Source organism: Oncorhynchus tshawytscha, linkage group LG19 (assembly GCF_018296145.1).
Source record: "Oncorhynchus tshawytscha isolate Ot180627B linkage group LG19, Otsh_v2.0, whole genome shotgun sequence".
Lineage (NCBI taxonomy): Eukaryota > Metazoa > Chordata > Actinopteri > Salmoniformes > Salmonidae > Oncorhynchus > Oncorhynchus tshawytscha.
This window is the reverse complement of record NC_056447.1, coordinates 21,347,509-21,367,620: the sequence shown is the minus strand read 5'-3', so window position 1 is coordinate 21,367,620 and position 20,112 is coordinate 21,347,509. Positions and strand designations below refer to the sequence as shown.

Genomic DNA, 20,112 nt, shown 5'->3' with positions numbered 1-20,112 from the left:
GTAATGTCAGGGAGAGAAAGAATTACATTTTTTTTTTTTTTTTTTTTTTGCAGATCACTGCTTATCTTTCATCTGGGCATTGGGAACCAGCTTTATCCCCATATTGTTAATCCTCTTACTGTACTCTTTACATAGTGTCAAATGCCCAAGGGCTGTATAGTCATGATAATACTCATAATATGTTATAATAATAGCATAGATAATAATAGGAATTAATAGGCAATCCATTGTTAAATAAAAAAGTGAATAAACAAAATTGCAACTCCAATGTTGAGCAAAATCACCATGATGACCAGAATTGAGCTGGAGCCCTGTGGAGGAGGGAGGGAGAGAATAGTACATGTTAATTCAGACTTTACACACACACACACACACACACACACACACACACACACACACACACACACACACACACACACACACACACACACACACACACACACACACACACACACACACACATACAGTGGGGCAAAAAAGTATTTAGTCAGCCACCAGTTGTGCAAGTTCTCCCACTTAAAAAGATGAGAGAGGCCTGTAATTTTCCTCATAGATACACTTCAACTATGACAGACAAAATGAGAAGAAAAAAAATCCAGAAAATCACATTGTAGGATTTTTAATGAATTTATTTGCAAATTATGGTGGAAAATAAGTATTTGGTCAATAACAAAAGTTTATCTCAATCCTTTGTTATATACCCTTTGTTGGCAATGACAGAGGTCAAATGTTTTCTCTAAGTCTTCACAAGGTTTTCACACACTGTTGCTGGTATTTTGGCCCATTCCTCCATAAAAATCTCCTCTAGAGCAGTGATGTTTTGGAGCTGTTGCTGGGCAACACGGACTTTCAACTCCCTCCAAAGATTTTCTATGGGGTTGAGATCTGGAGACTGGCTAGGCCACTCCAGGATCTTGAAATGCTTCTTACGGAGTTTGTGTTTGGGATCATTGTCATGCTGAAAGACCCAGCCATGTTTCATCCTCAATGCCCTTGCTGATGGAAGGAGGTTTTCACTCAAAATCTCACGCTACATGGCCCCATTCATTCTTTCCTTTACACGGATCAGTCGTCCTGGTCCCTTTGCAGAAAAACAGCCCCAAAGCATGATGTTTCCACCCCCATGCTTCACAGTAGGTATGGTGTTCTTTGGATGCAACTCAGCATTATTTGTCCTCCAAACATGACAAGTTGAGTTTTTACCAAAAAGTTATATTTTGGTTTCATCTGACCATATGACATTCTCCCAATCTTCTTCTGGATTATCCAAATGCTCTCTAGCAAACTTCAGACGGGCCTGGACATGTACTGGTTTAAGCAGGGGGACACGTCTGGCACTGCAGGATTTGAGTCCCTGGCGGCGTAGTGTGTTACTGATGGTAGGCTTTGTTACTTTGGTCCCAGCTCTCTGCAGGTCATTCACTAGGTCCCCCCGTGTGGTTCTGGGATTTTTGCACACCGTTCTTGTGATCATTTTGACCCCACGGGGTGAGATCTTGTGTGGAGCCACAGATCGAGGGAGATTATCAGTGGTCTTGTATGTCTTCCATTTCCTAATAATTGCTCCCACAGTTGATTTCTTCAAACCAAGCTGCTTACTTATTACGGATTCAGTCTTCCCAGCCTGGTGCAGGTCTACAATTTCTGGTGTCCTTTGACAGCTCTTTGGTCTTGGCCATAGTGGAGTTTGGAGTGTGACTGTTTGAGGTTGTGGACAGGTGTCTTTTATACTGATAACAAGTTCAAACAGGTGCCATTAATACAGGTAACGAGTGGAGGACAGAGGAGCCTCTTAAAGAAGAAGTTACAGGTCTGTGAGAGCCAGAAATCTTGCTTGTTTGTAGGTGACCAAATACTTATTTTCCACCATAATTTGCAAATAAATTCATTAAAAATCCTACAATGTGATTTTCTGGATTTTTTTTCTCTAATTTTGTCTGTCATAGTTGAAGTGTACCTATGATGAAAATTACAGGCCTCTCATCTTTTTAAGTGGGAGAACTTGCACAATTGGTGGCTGACTAAATACTTTTTTTGCCCCACTGTAGCTCTACCTGTACACACACAAAATCAAAGGCACAGCTAATGTGTACTTTATTTAATGTTGGTATTTACTCTGTATAATTAGGTTCATTTGAGAGATACTGCATTTTCATGTACTGTAAATGAGTCTCTCAGTGTTATTGAGAGCCAGCATGTTAAAACAGCAGACTATTAGGGACATCTAACTGATGGGTTTTTGTAACTCTGCCATGGAAAATGTATAGGACTGGAGCACTCATAAAAGGGAAAGAGCATTACAAATGACCTATGTAATTATCAAAGCAATTACTTAAGTTGAGTCCATAGTATGACATCTAAAATACTTTAAACTGTAATTCACATGCTCATTGGTAGCCTCTAACAACAGCTATGTTTACTCTACACCATGCAACTGAATGATCATTCCCGAAGGATATGTACGTTGTGTATAATTGATGCATTTCATATGCCAGTGACCCTGTCTTTACGGTGGTGCACTCTCCATGCCAGAAATGTTGTAGATGGCTCAGTTCACTGATCCCATTTGTCTGTGTGATACGTGGACATTAGCTCCATGTGCACTGTTGGCATATCCTCGTGGATATCTGTATGTTTAACTGTGCTGCTGGAATAGATTATAGGGGAGAGCTTTGTGCAAAAGTGTTCTACAGTGCGATCACTTGCAGAATCTGTGTCTGCTTATGCGTGAATGTATCTGTGTTTCATGTGAACCTGTCTTACACAAGTCAGCTGCATTACTCGCCTCTCTGCGGCTGCAACCCCCCCCGTCACCATCACACGCCCACTGATTGGCTACTGCTGAAGCAAGGCATAAGCTGTTTCCTAGCAACAGAGCGTGGGGCAGCCAATGCGGGGATGCTTTGTGGAAGGAGCTACTTTGCCAATCTGCTGTTACTAAGGTGCAGTGGGAGATAGCTAGCTGAGGCTATGTGGTGCGGTGGAGGGGATGTGGGAGGTTAGAGTGTCCAACCATAGTGTCTGTGTTGTGTAGAGCACCTGCCTATCAGGGGACTACACCAGGGCCCCGGATGCTCCCACTTACTACTGTACATAGCTACTGTATGAGTTCATTCTGTTATTATGTCTGTACATTGCACAGTACTGATACATTCATAGCTCTTCTATCATTGAGTACAGTACAATTGTGTCTGAATGCTGTGTAAATGCAGTTAACATCTGCATGCAAGTGATTACTTATGCGTGCGTGATTTTATGAATGTGTGCACATGACAAGCAAATTATATGACTAAGTGTGGCTATGAATGTGTGGGTGAGAGGAGGCGTCCTTACCGAGTTTGCTTTGAGCTGGGTTAGTTTCTTGTCGTCGTCGTGTTCTAGTGCAATGGGTGAGGATTTCTGTGGGGGGGAGAGGGTGAGATCCCTGCGCAGAGGCCGAGCCTCCAACTTGTCCCCCTTGCTCAGACTGTCCAGCTTTTGCATTGAGTCTGGAGCCGGTCCCTCCTTTCTCTCTTTGCCCTCCCGCGCTCCTGACGGCCGTGCTGCCTCCCTTTCCCTGCCCTCCCTGGCCTCCCGGGTCTTAGAAGGTCGCTGTCTCTGCAGCGTGTGGGAGCGGGCCTCGCCACTGTGACCATGGTGCTCCTCTCCCAACCCATAGGGCTTCTGGGAGTTGGAGTCCATGGGCTGCAGCGGCCTCATCTCCATCTCGTAGTTGCTCAGCTTCTCCTCATCCTGCTCCAGCAGCCGTGTGTCACCGCTGTGCGTCCGCTGGGACCTCCACGATGCCGACGGGCAGTCCGACCATCGGTCCCTGGAGGCCTTGTGATTGGACGAGCCATGCTCTCGAGACTTGTGATTGGAGGAGGCGTGCTTATGGCCGTGGCCGTTGGTGCGGCCCCTGGCCTCGTCCTGGACAGAGGGGGTGGTGGAGCGACTGCTGCCCCTGCTGCCCCCCCTGCTGCCCTCTTTAGAAGAGCGTTTGTCCTCGCTCCAGCTGTTGGCCCTTAGGTACTCCCCTCCTCCACGGCCCTCCATCAGCACCTGGATCTCCTGGCCACCACTGCCCCCTCTCCCACCCCCACCGCCCCCTCCCCCACCGCCACCACCCCCAGCGTCGTCCACAGCACTCTGCCGCAGGAAGCGTGCGTTCTTGGTGCGGTATGGCTTGGAGGTGGTCGGGCTGCATGGGGGCGAGGAGGGGTGGCTGGCCTCAGGACTAAGGTCAGGGGTCAAGTTGGGGGGTGTGGTGCCCTTTATGTAGAGTTCAGGACTGTCTGGCCCCGTGCCACTGGAGATCACCTCAATGTCGTTCTCACTGGAGTTCTGATGCTTTGGCCTTTGGACCTCTACTCCTGACCAACAGCAAAGAGACACAGGGAGAGAGACAGAGAGAGAGACACACAGAGAGAGACAGAGACACAGAGAGAGACACACAGAGAGAAACACACACAGAGAGTAAGGACAGCATGACACACAACTTTGGGAAAGTCACGTTTCAAAACATTGGCATAGTTCCATTTCAAAGTGAAGGATTTAGAGTTATTTAGCTATTCTCTGTTTTGCATGCATGTAGTCCAACATCTGCTTTATGGGCGAGACCAACTTACCCTGTGAATGCCATGAACAACTGTACTGCTAATGTCAACCAGATGATGTCAGTATAATGTTAAGGAAGTCAAAGGGAAGTGCATCTGGAAGGAACCATTACCCCACACATTGACTTTAATTAAATGACCTAATTTCCTTTCCAGAGATGCGTGTAGTTGACATCCCCATTCTATTATGCAATCATGCACACAGCCCATAATATCTCTTTAAATTAGACAGACTATTCGTGACCACCCTTGTCTTGTCTGTAGACTAGACTCTGCCTCTTTTCAAGTCAGCAGAACCAGAGTGAGATCGGGAGCTGGTGAAGCATTCTACTCAGTTACTCTAATCACCCCTCTCTTTCTCTGCATTGCCTACCTTACCTTGTTGTCTCCTAGACATCTGCACCCAGACAGTCACAGCACACAATCTTTATCTTTTGCAACACATCACAGTACACTCATAGAAGAAAAAGACCCTTAAAGAACCTTTTGGGGTTCAAAACGATTGTCACTGTGGGAGAACCTTTTCAATTCTAAAAGTTTCCTTGAGGAACCCCTCTGAAAAGGTTCCTTCAGGAACCCCTCTGAAAAGTTTCAAGCATGAACCTTTTTGTGATCAGAAGATGGGAGGCGTGGCATATTGGCGTGGCTTTCAGATAGTTGTTTTTGGCCACCTGTGAGAGTAAATGTTATACCTATTCATGTGTTCTGTTGTATTGTCATTATAGGTTACGGTTGTACACTGACAGTTCTGAAGCCTCGTTAAAATACTAACAAAATTGTGACTATCTGAAAAATGTAATGCTATTTGGCTCTTAGTATCATATGCACTTATGTAAGTCTTTGGAACTGATAGTGTACAAGCTTTGCCTTTAATAACAGTATAACAGAACAGGCATGACATTTACTATCACGGGTGGACAAAAATAACTATATGAAAGCCATGCCTCCAATAAGCCAAGCCTCCAATCTTCTGTTAGGCTGCCACCGCTACAATATTATTGCTGTTACTCTTACAGAGCTAGCTAAAAGCTAGGCTGAAGATACTGTAGCTAGCTCGTGACCTAAGCCAACATCCAATCAAATCATCAGTCATCAATCTTCATAAACAAAAGTTATTACCATCACTTTTTGGAATAAGCAGTCATAATATAATTGGCTTGACAGCCATTGCTGTATTACTTAATATTGCTATTGAGATAGTAATCTCATGCATGCTTCAGATATAAGAAAGGATAATTGTTTACAAGTTGCTAGCTATCCCATAAAGCCATCGCCGAAAACCACATATTTTCATCTTCTTCTGAGTCTGGCAGCACAACTAATCCAACAGCTAAATAAATTGCTCTGCATGCACCAGAAGAATAGTTCCTCCAGGAACCCTGTGCTATATTGAAACATTAAAGGTTCCTCTACGAACCCCTCAACTAACCAAAGGTGCAAATATTAACCCATTGACTGCAATGGTTACTTGAGGAACTCCAGGTGTCCTTGAGGATCTCCGGGGTTCCTTGAGTCACCCCTAATTCTAACAGTGCACAGCATAACACACTATCACTCTGATCCTCAGCACAGTGCTCAATTGGCTAATTTATCATGCACAAATGCACAAATAATGTATGCATAGGGTATGAGTGGCGAATGAAGTTAGCCCCTCCCCTCATCATCAAGAGCCACTTGCCCGCCCTCTGATCATTCTCACCTCTCTTCCTCACAGAAGAGTCCTACTTTAAGCTTTCCTCAGCACGACTTGACCAGTTTTCCTGTTCAACTGTTCGCAGGTGTGCCGCGAGGTTATGCCGCCGAACGCAGGTTTTCTGTGTTGGGTGACTTTAACAAAACAAACGTTTTCGTTTCAGGTAAGAATTCGCTTTTCCGCTTTTTCTTTCCTTTGTCTCCTGTGGTAGCTTGCATCTCACGGTTAGCTACTGAGAAGTAGCTAGCTTAGCTGCAAGGCTTAGCTAACCTGGCTAGCTTGCCGCAAGGCTAACTATCCTGCTGACTAGCTTTTCTACCTGGAAGGGTAGAATTACTAGCTCGCTCTCTCGTTTAGCTCAACCCACCACGTTGACTAGACCAACCGTCCTAGCTTCACTGCTTATCGGTTGAGAGCCATGCTTTTCTTCGTTTCGAGACCCACAAAGCGCTAGCTTACTTTAGCTAACATTGTGCTAACTAACTAGGCTACTAGCCCACGAGCCAGATCAACTCAATCAACCTGCATAACAGAAAGACATTATCGGCCACTGAGAGGAATGGATTATATTTTCTGCAAAGAGATGCATGCTTATGATTGGACAAAACAGATGAAAAGGAGCTTCATGTCAAATTGAACATCCACATTCTCATGTGGAATTCTAGTCTCGTTACATTTTCGTCAACAAAAATGAAAAGTAAATGATAATAGTTATCATATTTCTAAGTGCATCTGGTCTTGTTATCATCATTCATTTTCATCCGGAAAAATAGGTAGTTGCCGAGTAGTCATAGTTATCATAGTTATTGTTCACAAAATTAACACTGGGTTGACGGCGTTCACCAACTCAGTGGTAAATCTTGGCCTACTGAGGATGACCAGTGCCTACCAGTGCTGGGCATATGCCCAATGTCTGTGTGCACGGTGTGACCTCAATCGTCAGATAAAGGTGACCTCCACCTCTACTACAATGAAAGTAGTCCGGGTAGCAATTTGATAAGCTGTTCAGGAGTCTTATGGCTTGGGTGTATAAGCTGTTAAATTAAGAAGCCTTTTGGACATAGACTTGGCGCTCCGGTACCGCTTGCCGTGCAGTAGCAGAAAGAACAGTCTATGACTAGGGTGGCTGGTGTAACGGTCTGACGAGGAGGAGTAGTAGGAAGGATCGGAGGACCAAAATGCAGTGTGGTATGTATCCATAATATAATTGAATGAGACTGAATACAAAATACAAAAGAACAAGAGAATCAAAATGAAAACCGAAACAGTCCCGAATGGTGCAAACACTGAAATGGAAAATAATCACCCACAACTCAAAGGTGAAACCAGGCTACCTAAGTATGGTTCTCAATCAGGGACAACGATTGACAGCTGCCTCTGATTGAGAACCATACCAGGCCAAACACAGAAATCCCAAATTATAGAAAAAAGAACATAGACTGCCCACCTCAACTCACGCCAAAGGAACTTAGGTCAGAACGTGACAGCTGGAGTCTTTGGCAATATTTAGGGCCTTCCTCTGACACAGTCTGATATAGAGGTCTGGGATGGCAGGAAGCTTGGTCCCAGTGATGTACTGGGACCTCTGTAGTGCCTTGTGGTCGGAGCCCGAGCAGTTGCCATACCAGACGGTGATGCAACCTGTCAGGATGCTCTCGATGGTGCAGCTGTAGAACTTTCTGAGGATCTGAGGACCGAAGCCAAATCTTTTCAGTCTCCTGAGGGGGAATAGCCATTGTCGTGCCCCCTTCAAGACTGTCTTGGTGTGTTTGGACCCTGATAGTGTGTTGGTGATGTGGACACCAAGGAACTTGTAGCTCTCAACCTGCTCCACTACAACCCCGTCGGTGAGAATGGGGATGTGCTCGGTCCTCTGTTTCCTGTAGTCCACAATCATCTCCTTTGTCTTGATCATGTTGAGGGAGAGGTTGTTATCCTGTCACCACACTGCCAGGTTTCGGACCTCTTCCCTATAGGCTGTCTCATCGTTGTCGGTGATCAGTCCTACAACTGTTGTGTTTTCGGAAAACTTAATGATGGTGTTGGAGTCGTGCTTGGACATGCAGTCATGGGTGAACAGGGAGTACAGGACTGAGCATGCAACCCTAAGGGCAGATGTGTTGTTACCTACCCTTACCACCTGGGGATGGCCCGTCAGGAAGTCCAGTTGCAGAGAGAGGTGTTTAGTCCCAGGTTCCTTAGCTTAGTGAAGAGCAGTGAGGGCACTATGGTGTTGAACGCTGAGCTGTAATCAATGAATAGCATTCTCACGTAGGTGTTCCTTTTGTCCTTTTGGGAAAGGGCAGTGTGGAGTGCAATAGAGATTGCATCATCTGTGGATCTGTTGGCGCGGTATGCAAATTGGAGTGGGTCTAGAGTTTCAGGGAATAATGGTGTTGATGTGAGCCATGACAAGCCTTTCAAAGCACTTCATGGCTATAGACGTGAGTGCTACGGGTTGGTAGTCATTTAAGCAGGATACCTTAGTGTTCTTGGGCACAGGGACTATGGTCGTCTGCTTGAAACATGTTGGTATTACAGACTCGATCAGGGACAAATTGAAAATGTCAGTGAAGACACTTGCCGGTTGGTCTTGTTTAAAAGGTCTTACTCACATCGGCTATGGATAGCGTGATCACACAGTCGTCTGGAACAGCTGATGCTCTCATGCATGCTTCAGTGTTGCTTGCCTCGAAGCGAGCATAGAAGTAATTTAGCTCGTCTGGTAAGCTTGTGTCACTGGGCATCTCGCGGCTGTGCTTCCCTTTGTAGTCTCCAATAGTTTGCAAGCCCTGCCACATGTGACGAGCGTCGGAGCTGGTGTAATAGAATTCAATCTTAGTCCTGTATTGATGCTTTGCCTGGTGGTTTGTCAGAGGGCATAGAGGGATTTCTTATAAGCGTCTGGGTTAGAGTCCCACTCCTTGAAAGCGGCAGCTCTACCCTTTAACTCAGTGCGGATGTTGCCTGTAATCCATGGCTTCTGGTTGGGGTATGTACGTACGGTCACTGGGGGACGACGTCATCAATGCACTTATTGATGAAACCAGTGGATGATGTGGTGTACTCCTCAATGCCATCGGAAGAATCCCGGAACATATTCCAGTCTGTGCTAGCAAAACAGTCCTGTAGCTTAGCATCTGCGTGATCTGGCCACTTCCTTATTGAGCGAGTCATTGGTACTTCCTCCTTTAGTTTTTGCTTGTAAACAGGAATTAGGAGGATAGAATTATGTTCAGATTTGCCAAATGGAGGGCGAGGGAGAGTTTTGTATGTGTCTCTGTGTGTGGAGTAAAGGTGGTCTAGAGTTTTTTTTCCTCTGGATGCACATGTGACATGCTGGTAGAAATAAGGTAAAACGGATTTAAGTTTCCCTGCATTAAAGTCCCGCTGACACTCGCGCCACCTCTGGATGAGCATTTTCTTTTTTAATTAAAAAAAATAGATATTTTTATTTTACCCCTTTTTCGTGGTATCCAATTGTTTTTAGTAATCTCTCTTGTCTCATCGCTACAACTCCCGTACGGGCTCGGGAGAGACGAAGCGCCATTCACCTGGCAACCTTGGTTAGCATGCACTGCGCCCGGCCCGCCACAGGAGTCGCTGGTGCGTGATGAGACAAGGATATCCCTGCACCTGCTGTTATTGACAAATAGACACAGACCGCCACCCCTTGTCTTACTGGAGGCAGCTGTTCTATCTTGCCGATGGACAGAAAACCCAGCCAGCTGTATGTTATCCATGTCGTCATTCAGCCACGACTCGGTGAAACATAAGATATCACAGTTTTTAATGTCCCGTTGGTAGGATAGTCTTGATCGGAGCTCATCCATTTTATTATCCAATGATTGCACATTGGCTAATAGGACTGATGGTAGAGGCGCCCCGACCTACGTCCCCGATATCTCTGTCTCTTCTTCATGCAAATGACAGGGATTTAGGGCTTGTTAGGTGTCTGAAGTAAAACCTTTGCGTCTGACTCGTTAAAGAAAAAATCTTGGTCCGGTATGAGGTGAGTAATCGCTGTCCTGATATCCAGAAGCTCTTTTCGGTCATAAGAGATGGTGGCAGGAACATTAAGCACAAAATAAGTTTCAAATAATGCGAAAAAACACACACAATAGCACAATTGGATAGGAACCCATAAAACAGCAGCCGTCTCCTCCGCCACCATCTTTAAGCATGTTTCTTGGCTCTCCGTCACCAGAAGAGCCCCTCGATCTTCACTCCTGACACACCCCTGAGGTAGTGGCAACGAGGAACGTGATGACGACACACTCGTCACTCACAGGCTGGGGCGTAGGTCATTTGCTCCCGTCACTTACACAGTCAGGATTATTCTGTGGCACAGAGTACACCTACTGTCACTTTTTGACACTCAACATGTCTGTCTCTGACAGATGTGCGTGATTGGTTCTTCGAGCTTCTGAGATTCTGGTGAATCCCTCTTGTGAGATATCTCACTCATAATATCAGTGAACCGGGGTTATGCAGTATAGTAACCTTACGTTTTATTCGCCCATAGCAGCTTGTTGAAATTAACTATTTTTTCAGAGCAGTTGGGACAATCTGCTGCCATGGCTCTGAGGATAAACCCAGCCTTATAGGGAATCTGTGACTGTGATTCTTTATAATGTCATGACATTAAAAACCGCTATCAAGGTATCGTCAGGTACGTGGACAAAAAAAAACATGCTAGGGACAGTATATGTCAGTAAGTGTGTGTGTATGATTGTGTGTGTTTGTTTATGTGTGTGTGTCAGTCAGCCTGCCTTGCGTGGGCTTGTTGGAAAGGTCATTGTTGACCTCCCTCCAGCTTCCTGTTGCTGCCTCCATCACTCATGGCCTGCACTGCACTGTGGGTAACCGGTCCCATTGGGCCCAAGCACATACTCTACAGCAACCACACGCCTGACACTGACACCTGATTTACTTTGTCATTGTCTCCTATCTATCTCCATTAGTTACATGTTCCTCTCCATTAGTTACATGTTCCTCTCTCCATTAGTTACATGTTCTTCTCTCCATTAGTTACATGTTCCTCTCTCCATTAGTTACATGTTCCTCTCTCCATTAGTTACATGTTCCTCTCTCTATTAGTTACATGTTCCTCTCTCCATTAGTTACATGTTCCTCTCTCCATTAGTTACATGTTCCTCTCTCCATTAGTTACATGTTCCTCTCTCCATTAGTTACATGTTCAGGAGACATATGTGACAATGAGGTGGTTGCCTCCCTTTGATACGGTATTTTCTCTCAGCATTTCGAGTTGATAACATAAAGTGACGCACTGTAAGTGTCAAATAGACTAATAGCATTAGTGCATTGGCATTTGTGGTTATAAAAAGACGACTGTGTGTCTTCAAAACTGGTGCTTCTGGTGTATTGTATTGATGGTTGCCATGGGGATGGTGATCCCGGCAGTGAGTGGTGGCACACTCACCGTTTTCGCGGTGCTGGAAGGAGGGGGAGAACCCTTTGGCGGTGACCCTGGCGAGGCGACACTCCTCCTGGGCCTTCTGGCTGGCTCCCATGGCCGCCTCCGCCTTCCCCGTGCATGGGCCGTCCTAGGGGGGGGTAATAATCATATTAATAAAAAAATCGAAATAAATTCAAGACAGCAACTAAACAGGGCATGTTGATATGACTGACTGTGATTGTACTGTGAGTGCATTGGAAAGTACACCTTTTTTGTTGTGCTTAAAATATAATAGATGGCCAATTTCCCTTTTCCTAAGAGCCACTCTGTTTGAGGTCAGGCCCTCTAAGTAGTAAGAGGCTGACCAGCTGGGATAGCCTAATAAATAATGCACCTGCAGAAACAATGAGCCCACCCTGTATTCCCAGACATAATCACTGTCTCCTCTGTGTTTTCATCTGGCTGCTCTCTCATTGATCTCTGCCATATTCGTTACCTACCTTCAATCCAACGTTAGACTCAGATTCCTCTCTGCAGTCTGGTGAGGTAGCCTACTGAGTGTACAGTACATACAATGACAGACCGACAGCCCCAGGCTTTCATCTTTCTCTGTCATGCTACTGTGGTCTTATAAAAGAATAGAGGCCTGATGATAATGTGCACTTACAATCCCTTCAAATGGATAGTTCTGTTTAAGCTCGCATGACATAATGCCGACATGAAGGCGTTTTGCTTTTACCATTCTTCCTAGTCTCTCTCTCTCTGTGTGTCTCTGTGTGTCTCTCTCTCGCTATGTGTGTCTCTCTCTCTCTGTATCTCTCTCTCTCTCTGTGTCTCTCTCTCTCTCTCTCTCTCGCTCTGTGTCTCTCTCTGTGTGTCTCTCTCTCGCTCTGTGTGTCTCTCGCTCTGTGTGTCTCTCTCTCTCTGTCTCTCTCTCGCTCTGTGTGTCTCTCTCTCTCTCTCTCGCTCTGTGTGTCTCTCTCTCTGTCTCTCTCTCTCTCTGTGTGTCTCTCTCTCTCTCGCTCTGTGTGTCTCTCTCTCTGTCTCTCTCTCGCTCTGTGTCTCTCTCTCGCTCTGTGTGTCTCTCTCTCTGTGTGTCTCTCTCTCTCTGTCTCTCTCTCGCTCTGTGTGTCTCTCTCTCTCTGTCTCTCTCTCGCTCTGTGTCTCTCTCTCTCTCGCTCTGTGTGTCTCTCTCTCTCTGTCTCTCTCTCGCTCTGTGTGTGTCTCTCTCTCTCGCTCTGTGTGTCTCTCTCTCTCTCGCTCTGTGTGTCTCTCTCTGTCTCTCTCTCTCTCTGTCTCTCTCTCTCTCTGTCTCTCTCTCTCTCTGTCTCTCTCTCTCTCTGTCTCTCCTCTCTCTGTCTCTCCTCGCTCTCTGTGTCTCTCTCTCTCTGTCTCTCTCTCGCTCTCTCTCTCTCTCTCTCTGTCTCTCTCTCGCTCTGTGTGTGTCTCTCTCTCTGTCTCTCTCTCTCTCTGTGTGTCTCTCTGTGTGTCTCTCTCTCGCTCTGTGTGTCTCTCTCTCTCTCTGTCTCTCTCTCTCTCTGTGTGTCTCTCTCTCTCTCGCTCTGTCTCTCTCTCTCTCTCTCTCGCTCTGTCTCTCCCTCTCTCTGTCTCTCCCTCTCTCTCCACCCTCTATTCAGTCTCTTTCCTTTTCTATTTCCCTCTCTCCTCCTTGTTTGTGCAGGAACTGTCTTGGTGCAGTATTGCATGTCGATGGTTATTGATTTTTTTTTGCCTCTCTGTTTCTTTTTGCTTCTGGCTCTCTTCACCCTGGCAATAGAGCCATGCCGGACATGTCAGAGAACTCACAGCACTGTGTGTATCTGTGTGTGGGTGTGTGTGTGTGTGTGTGAGCGAGAGAGATATTGTATGAGTTATGGCGTGACTAATAGTGACTAATAGTCTGTTTATTAGGTTTAGTTAGCCATGTGTCGAAAGTGTTGGCTGGCTTGGTGTGTTTGGTAGGGACACATTAGTGGGTGTTGGAGAGGGGTGTGGTCAGGAAGGGGGTGAAGAGGCAGCTGAGGTGAGATAGAGCTCCATTTCCTTCTCTACACTGGGAACTAGCCCTCTCCTGGACCGTTGTCCTAGCAACTGCAGGAACGAAATATTGAGAAATAGCGAGAGAGAGAAAGGGAGAGAGAGCGAGAGAGAGAGAATGAGAGAGAAAGGGAAGGGAGGCAGCGTGAGGGAGGATAGGAATCTTCCATTCAGTGTTACTGTGCCCCAGAGCACTGCATGAGTTCATTTAGAGTTTCATGATTCAGACATAATGCAGTGATCATTGCTCTCTCAATTCAATTCAATTTCAATTTCAATGTCAATGTAAGGGCTTTATTGGCATGGGAAACTTATGTTTAGAAATAGATAATAAACAAAAGTGAAATAAACAATAAAAATGAACAGTAAACATTACACTTAGAAAAGTTCCAAAAGAATAAAGACATTTCAAATGTCATATTATGTATATATACAGTGTTGTAATGATGTGAAAATAGTTAAAGTACAAAAGGGAAAATAAATAAACATAAATATAAATTGTATTTACAGTGGTATTTGTTCTTCACTGGTTGCCCTTTTCTTGTGGCAACAGGTCACACATCTTGCTGCTGTGATGTCACACCTTGGTATTTCACCAAACAGAAATGGGAGTTTATCAAAATTGGATTTGTTTTCAAATTCTTTGTGGGTCTGTGTAATCAGAAGGAAAAATGTGTCTCTAATATGGTCATACATTTGGCAGGAGGTTTCCACCTAATTTTGTGGGCAGTGTGCCATTAGCCTGTCTCGTCTTGAGAGCCAGGTCTGCCTTCGGTGGCCTTTCTCAATAGGAAGGTTATGCTCACTGCATCTGTACATAGCCAAAGATTTCCTTAATTTTGGTTCAGTCAAAGTGGTCAGGTAATCTGCCACTGTGTACTCTCTGTTTAGGGCCCAATAGCATTCTAGTTTGCTCTGTTTTGTGGTAAATTCTTTCCAATGTGTCAAGTAATTATCTTTTTGATTTGGTTGGGTCTAATTGTGTTGCTGTCGTGGGGCTCTGTGGTGTTCTCAAATTCGAATTCAGATTTCTTTAGTGACATGAAATACAATTTGTAGATAGTGGTACAGTGTTTCAGTAAATACAGTACAATGCAATGAGGTTACAGTTAATTTCACTAGTAATAATAATAATAGTACATATAATCATGTATACAGGTATAACACTACTGCTGTTGTATTGTGTAATCGTCGGTCGATACATTTAATTAAAAAAGAAAGGTTAATAAATAACTAAATGTACACGGATGATGGTTACATTATGTATTACTTGTAAATTATATACAATGTACATACTTTAGGGAATTAATGGTAATGGGATTAGGGTTTCTCTCTCTCTCTCTCTCTCTCTCACACACACACAGTAGGGATGGCGTGTAAGGCAAATATTGATCTGATCTATATTTACTGTGGTACTGGGTTGGGGTGTACTGATTTTCTGTCTATTTACAGTATATTCGGAAAGTATTCAGACCCCTTTACTTCTTCCACATTTTGTTACGTTACAGCCTTATTCTAAAAATGATTAAATAGTTATTTCCCCTCATCAATCTACACACAATACCCCATAACAACAAAGCAAAAGCAGGTTTTTAGAAATGTATTAAAAAAATATCACATTTACATAAGTATTCGGACCCTTTATTCAGTACTTTGTTGAAGCACCTTTGGCAGCGATTATAGCCTTGGGTATGACGCGACAAGTTTGGCACACCTGTATTTGGGGAGTTTCTCCCATTCTTCTCTACATATCCTCTCAAGCTCTGTCAGGTTGGATGTGGAGGGTCACTGCACAGCTATTTTCAGGTCTCTCCAGAGATGTTCGATCAGGATCAAATCCGGGCTCTGGCTGGGCCACTCAAGAACATTCAGAGACTTGTCCACGAAGCCACTCCTGCGTTGTCTTGGCGTGTGCTTAGGGTCATTGTTCTGTTTGAAGGTGAACCTTCGCCCCAGTCTGAGGTCCTGAGAGCTCCAGAGCAGGTTTTCATCAAGGATCTCTCTTTACCAGTGGAGGCTCCTCAGAGGAGGAAGGGGAGGACCATCCTCCTCAGTGAAATTTCATAAAAATAAAAAGTGAAACACTAAAAAAGTTATCAATTTTTGATAAAACTATACTAAATATATTCATATGTCACCAAATAATTGATTAAAACAAACCGTTTTGTAATGAATGTCTATAGCAACTTCAACAGCACTCTTTGGGGTAGCACCATGGTGTAGCCAGAGGACAGCTAGCTTCTGTCCTCCTCTGGGTACATTGACTTCAATACAAAACCTGGGAGGCTCGTAGGCCTCATCCCCTTCCAAAGACCTACAGTACCAGTAAAAAAGTTTGGACACACCTAATTATTCATGGGTTTTTCTGTATTTTTACTTTTTTTTTTTAACTAAAACTATGAAATAACACATGGAATCATGTAGTAACCAAAAAAGTGTTAAACAAATCAAAATCTATTTTATATTTGAGATTCTTCAAAGTAGCCACCCTTTGCCTTGATGACAGCTTTGCACACTCTTGGCATTCTCTCAACCAGCTTCATGAGGTAGTCACCTGGAATGCATTTCAATTAATAGGTGTGCCTTGTTAAAAGTAAATTTGTGGAATTTCTTTCCTTCTTAATGCGTTTGAGCCAATCAATTGTGTTGTGACAAGGTAGGGGTGGTATATATTTGGTAAAGTACCAAGTCCATATGATGGCAAGAACAGCTCAAATAAGCAAAGAGAAACGACATCACTACTTCAAGACATGAAGATCAATACGGAACATTTCAAGAACTTTGAAAGATTCTTCAAGTGCAGTCGGAAAAACCATCAAGCGCTATGATGAAACTGGCTCTCGTGAGGAACGCCACAGGAAAGGAAGACCCAGAGTTACCTCTACTGCAGAGGATAAGTTCATTAGAGTTATCAGCCTCAGAAACTAAATCCCAAATAAATGCTTCAGAGTTCAAGTAACAGACACAACTGTTTAGAGGAGACTGCGTGAATAAGGCCTTCGTTGTCAAATTGCTGCAAACAAACCACTACGAAAGGACACCAATAAGAAGAGATTTGCTTGGGACAAGAAACATGAGCAATGAACATTAGACCGGTGGAAATCTGTCCTTTGGTCTGATGAGTCCAAATGTGAGATTTTTGGTTCCAACCCCCGTGCCTTTGTGAGACGCAGAGTAGTGTGGTTCCCACCGTGAAGCATGGAAGAGGGGGTGTGATGGTGTGGGGTGCTTTGCTGGTTACACTGTCAGTGATTTATTTAGAATTCACGGCACACTTAACCAGCATGCCTACTCAGCATTCTGCAGCGATAAGCCATTCCATCTGGTTTGCGCTTAGCAGGACTATAATTTGTTTTTCAACAGGACAATGAACCAACACACCTCCAGGCTGTGTAAGGGCTATTTGACCAAGAAGGAGAGTGATGGAGTGCTGCATCAGATAACCTGGCCTCCACAATCACCTGACCTCAACCCAATTGAGATGGTTTGGGATGAGTTGGACCATAGAGTGAAGGAAAAGCAGCCAACAAATTCTCAGCATATTTGGGAACTGCTTCAAGAATGTTGGAAAAGCATTCCAGTTGAGAGAATGCTACGGGTGTGAAAAGCTGTCATCAAGGCAAAGGGTGGCTGCTTTGAAGAATCTAAAATATTGTCATGTCTACTCCCGCTCCTCCCCTCCAGCGTTCGACATCACCGGTTTACTAACCACTGGCCCTGGCAACCATCATTACGCGCACCTGTGTCACATCATGAGACACACCTGGACTCCATCACTTCACTGATTACCTCCCCTATATCTGTCACTTCCTTAGTTCCATTCCCCAGGCAGTATTGACTATGTGTTTCATGTCTATACGCCACTTGTGGTTCTTGTATTGGTCTATGGGCTGTTCATTATTTAACTACACTTGCTTTCCAACTTCCAGTGTATACGTTACAAATATAAAGTACATTTTGATTTGTTTAACACTTTTTTGGATACTACACGATTCCATATGTGTTATTTCATACTTTTGATGACTGTACTATTATTCTACACTGTAGAAAATAAAGCAAAACCCTTGAATGAGTAGGTGTGTCCAAACTTTTGACTGGTACGCTACATGGTAATTATGACCACTTCCAGAGGACGACCTCCAACCAATCAAAGCTTATGCAGTATGAACTAACATGTCGTCCATCCAATCATAGGATTAGGATCAGAGAATGAACCTAGTATGTTGTATTGGGGTTGTGCCACAGATCATTATGGGGGGGGGGGTTCTATGTGTTGAGAAGCTTGGTGAGTTGGGGAAATTATTGGATAGTGATAGTTGAGCATTTTTGGGATATTATTCAATTAAAATTAGTTTCTTAAATTACAGGAGACAGTGGATGTAGATTATAGTTTTCTTGGTTTTAGAACTTTATTTTTGTGTCCAGTTAGTGCAATTTATTTCAATTTGCCTTGCTAACTTCAGTAGCAAGTAGCACTAGCTACCAGCTCACGTGTGCAGTTTTCACCACCAACAGTACTACAAATGTTGTTGAAGAACCCCTTTCATTCTCAGGGGTACACAGAAAAGGTGTGAATTAAAACCGAGGGTTGACCTCTGTGTAACCACGTGCACTGAGAGTCGGGATCTAGTCGCATCTAAATACAAAACAAGAACCACAAACAACGCACAGACATGACACTGGAACAGAAACAATGACGACTGGGGAAGAAACCAAAGGGAGTGACATATAAAGGGCAGGTAATCAAGGAGGTGATGGAGTCCAGGTGAGTGTCATTATGCGCGTACCGCTGGTGACAGGTGTGTGCCATAACGAGCAGCCTGGTGACCTAGAGGCCGAAGAGGGAGCACACGTGACACTGCCTGAGATTAGTTTCATGAAGAGGGATGAAAAGGTGAGGGCATTTAATACCAATTGGTATCAAATGTATAGCTGGTTAACAGGGAGCCTTTCATCAAGCCGCCTGTATTGCTGGCCTTGCCTGCTTTCTGGAAAATCTGAGCCTTGGGTGAAAGATTGGTACAGTGACCTGAAGAACACAGATTGTTCAGTTAATCGGCAAAACAAATGTCAAATATGTTGCAATGATCATGAGAACCGTGAGGAATCAGCCCCTGCCATTCAAGTCTCAATTGTCTCAAGGCTTAAAATTCCTTCTTTAACCTGTCTCCTCCCCTTAATCTATACTGATTGAAGTGGATTTTCACATCAATAAAGGGATCATAGCTTTCAACTGGATTCACTTGGTCATGGAAAGAGGTTCATAATATTTTTTACACTCAGTGGATTTGTCTTGAGAAAAGCTGCTAACCTTATGTTACTGTAAAAGGGGCCATGCTTACAATCTTCAATAACATAGAATGGCCTGACTAAGGCATAGCGAAGACACGGCAAGGCGTGAGAGGCTCCATCCCAAATAGCACCCTATTCCCTATATAGTACATTAAGTTTCACCAGAGCCCCATGGTGAAATTGGTGCCATTTGGAACACAAAGAGTCTCACTAATCCTCAGGATGACACATGTAAGCTGCCTCTTTTTAATAAGTTGCATCAAGATGGACTTAAGCGGAGCCAGAGATGATTCATGCTTGTTTCCGGTATCAGTGCCTCATCAGCAGCACATGTGTGTAGGACAGGATTCTGTTTTAAACATGACCTACAAGACACAGGGACTCTGATAAGCTTATTTAACACATCTCACGAACATCTGTTTCTGTCTACTGTTACTTTGGTCTCCCTTTGCCCCTGATTGTGAGTGTTTGTTTGTGTGTGTGTGAGGGAGAGTTTGTTGTTGTCCAAAATATTGTCTATATTGTCTATATTATTCTTTGAATATGCATTAGTGCTTGGTATCTTATCTCTTACAGTAACTTTTGTCTTGGTGTTCTACCAGGAAAATACCTTCCCTCTCATAATATCTGGGTTAGCCTGAGTACTGCATACACCAGAGAATTGTTCTACAGGCAATTCCAATTTTTAGCATAGAATGGCTGAGGTCAAGCTCTCTTCTCACACACTGTTCCTCAAAATGTGCTCCCCTGTCCTCTCTTCTCACAGACAGACAGACATACGCTCCCGACGTTCTCCTTACTGTATTTAGCACAGCTGCAAAGTAAAGCAGTGACTGCTATTGTTCCTGTATACAAAATAAAAACATTTCTCTGTCCTTCCCCAGACAACTGCACAAAAAATGCTGGGCTGTATGGGTCTTATTTGGGGTTCCTACTGAACCTTCATACAGCTCTGAGCTCATTATTTTACCCCAGTTCTTCTCCTCTCCCTCCATTCTACAACAGTGACACACTGAGTCAGCTGACATGGGTTGTCATCTCCTGCTGTAGCGAGGACCTACAGTGCCTTCGGAAAG

General features: G+C 44.3%; 1 protein-coding gene across 1 annotated transcript in view; it reads right to left on the bottom strand.

Moving 5' to 3' along the window:
* The window catches only part of jph3b (junctophilin 3b), a 46,802-nt gene continuing 26,690 nt past the window's right edge, over positions 1-20,112 (bottom strand). Inside the window, 4 exon segments of the mRNA XM_042301461.1 lie at positions 1-311; positions 3,334-4,352; positions 11,732-11,839; positions 11,842-11,855. Of these exon segments, the coding sequence (XP_042157395.1) occupies positions 231-311; positions 3,334-4,352; positions 11,732-11,839; positions 11,842-11,855 (1,222 nt within the window). The 3' untranslated portion in view covers positions 1-230.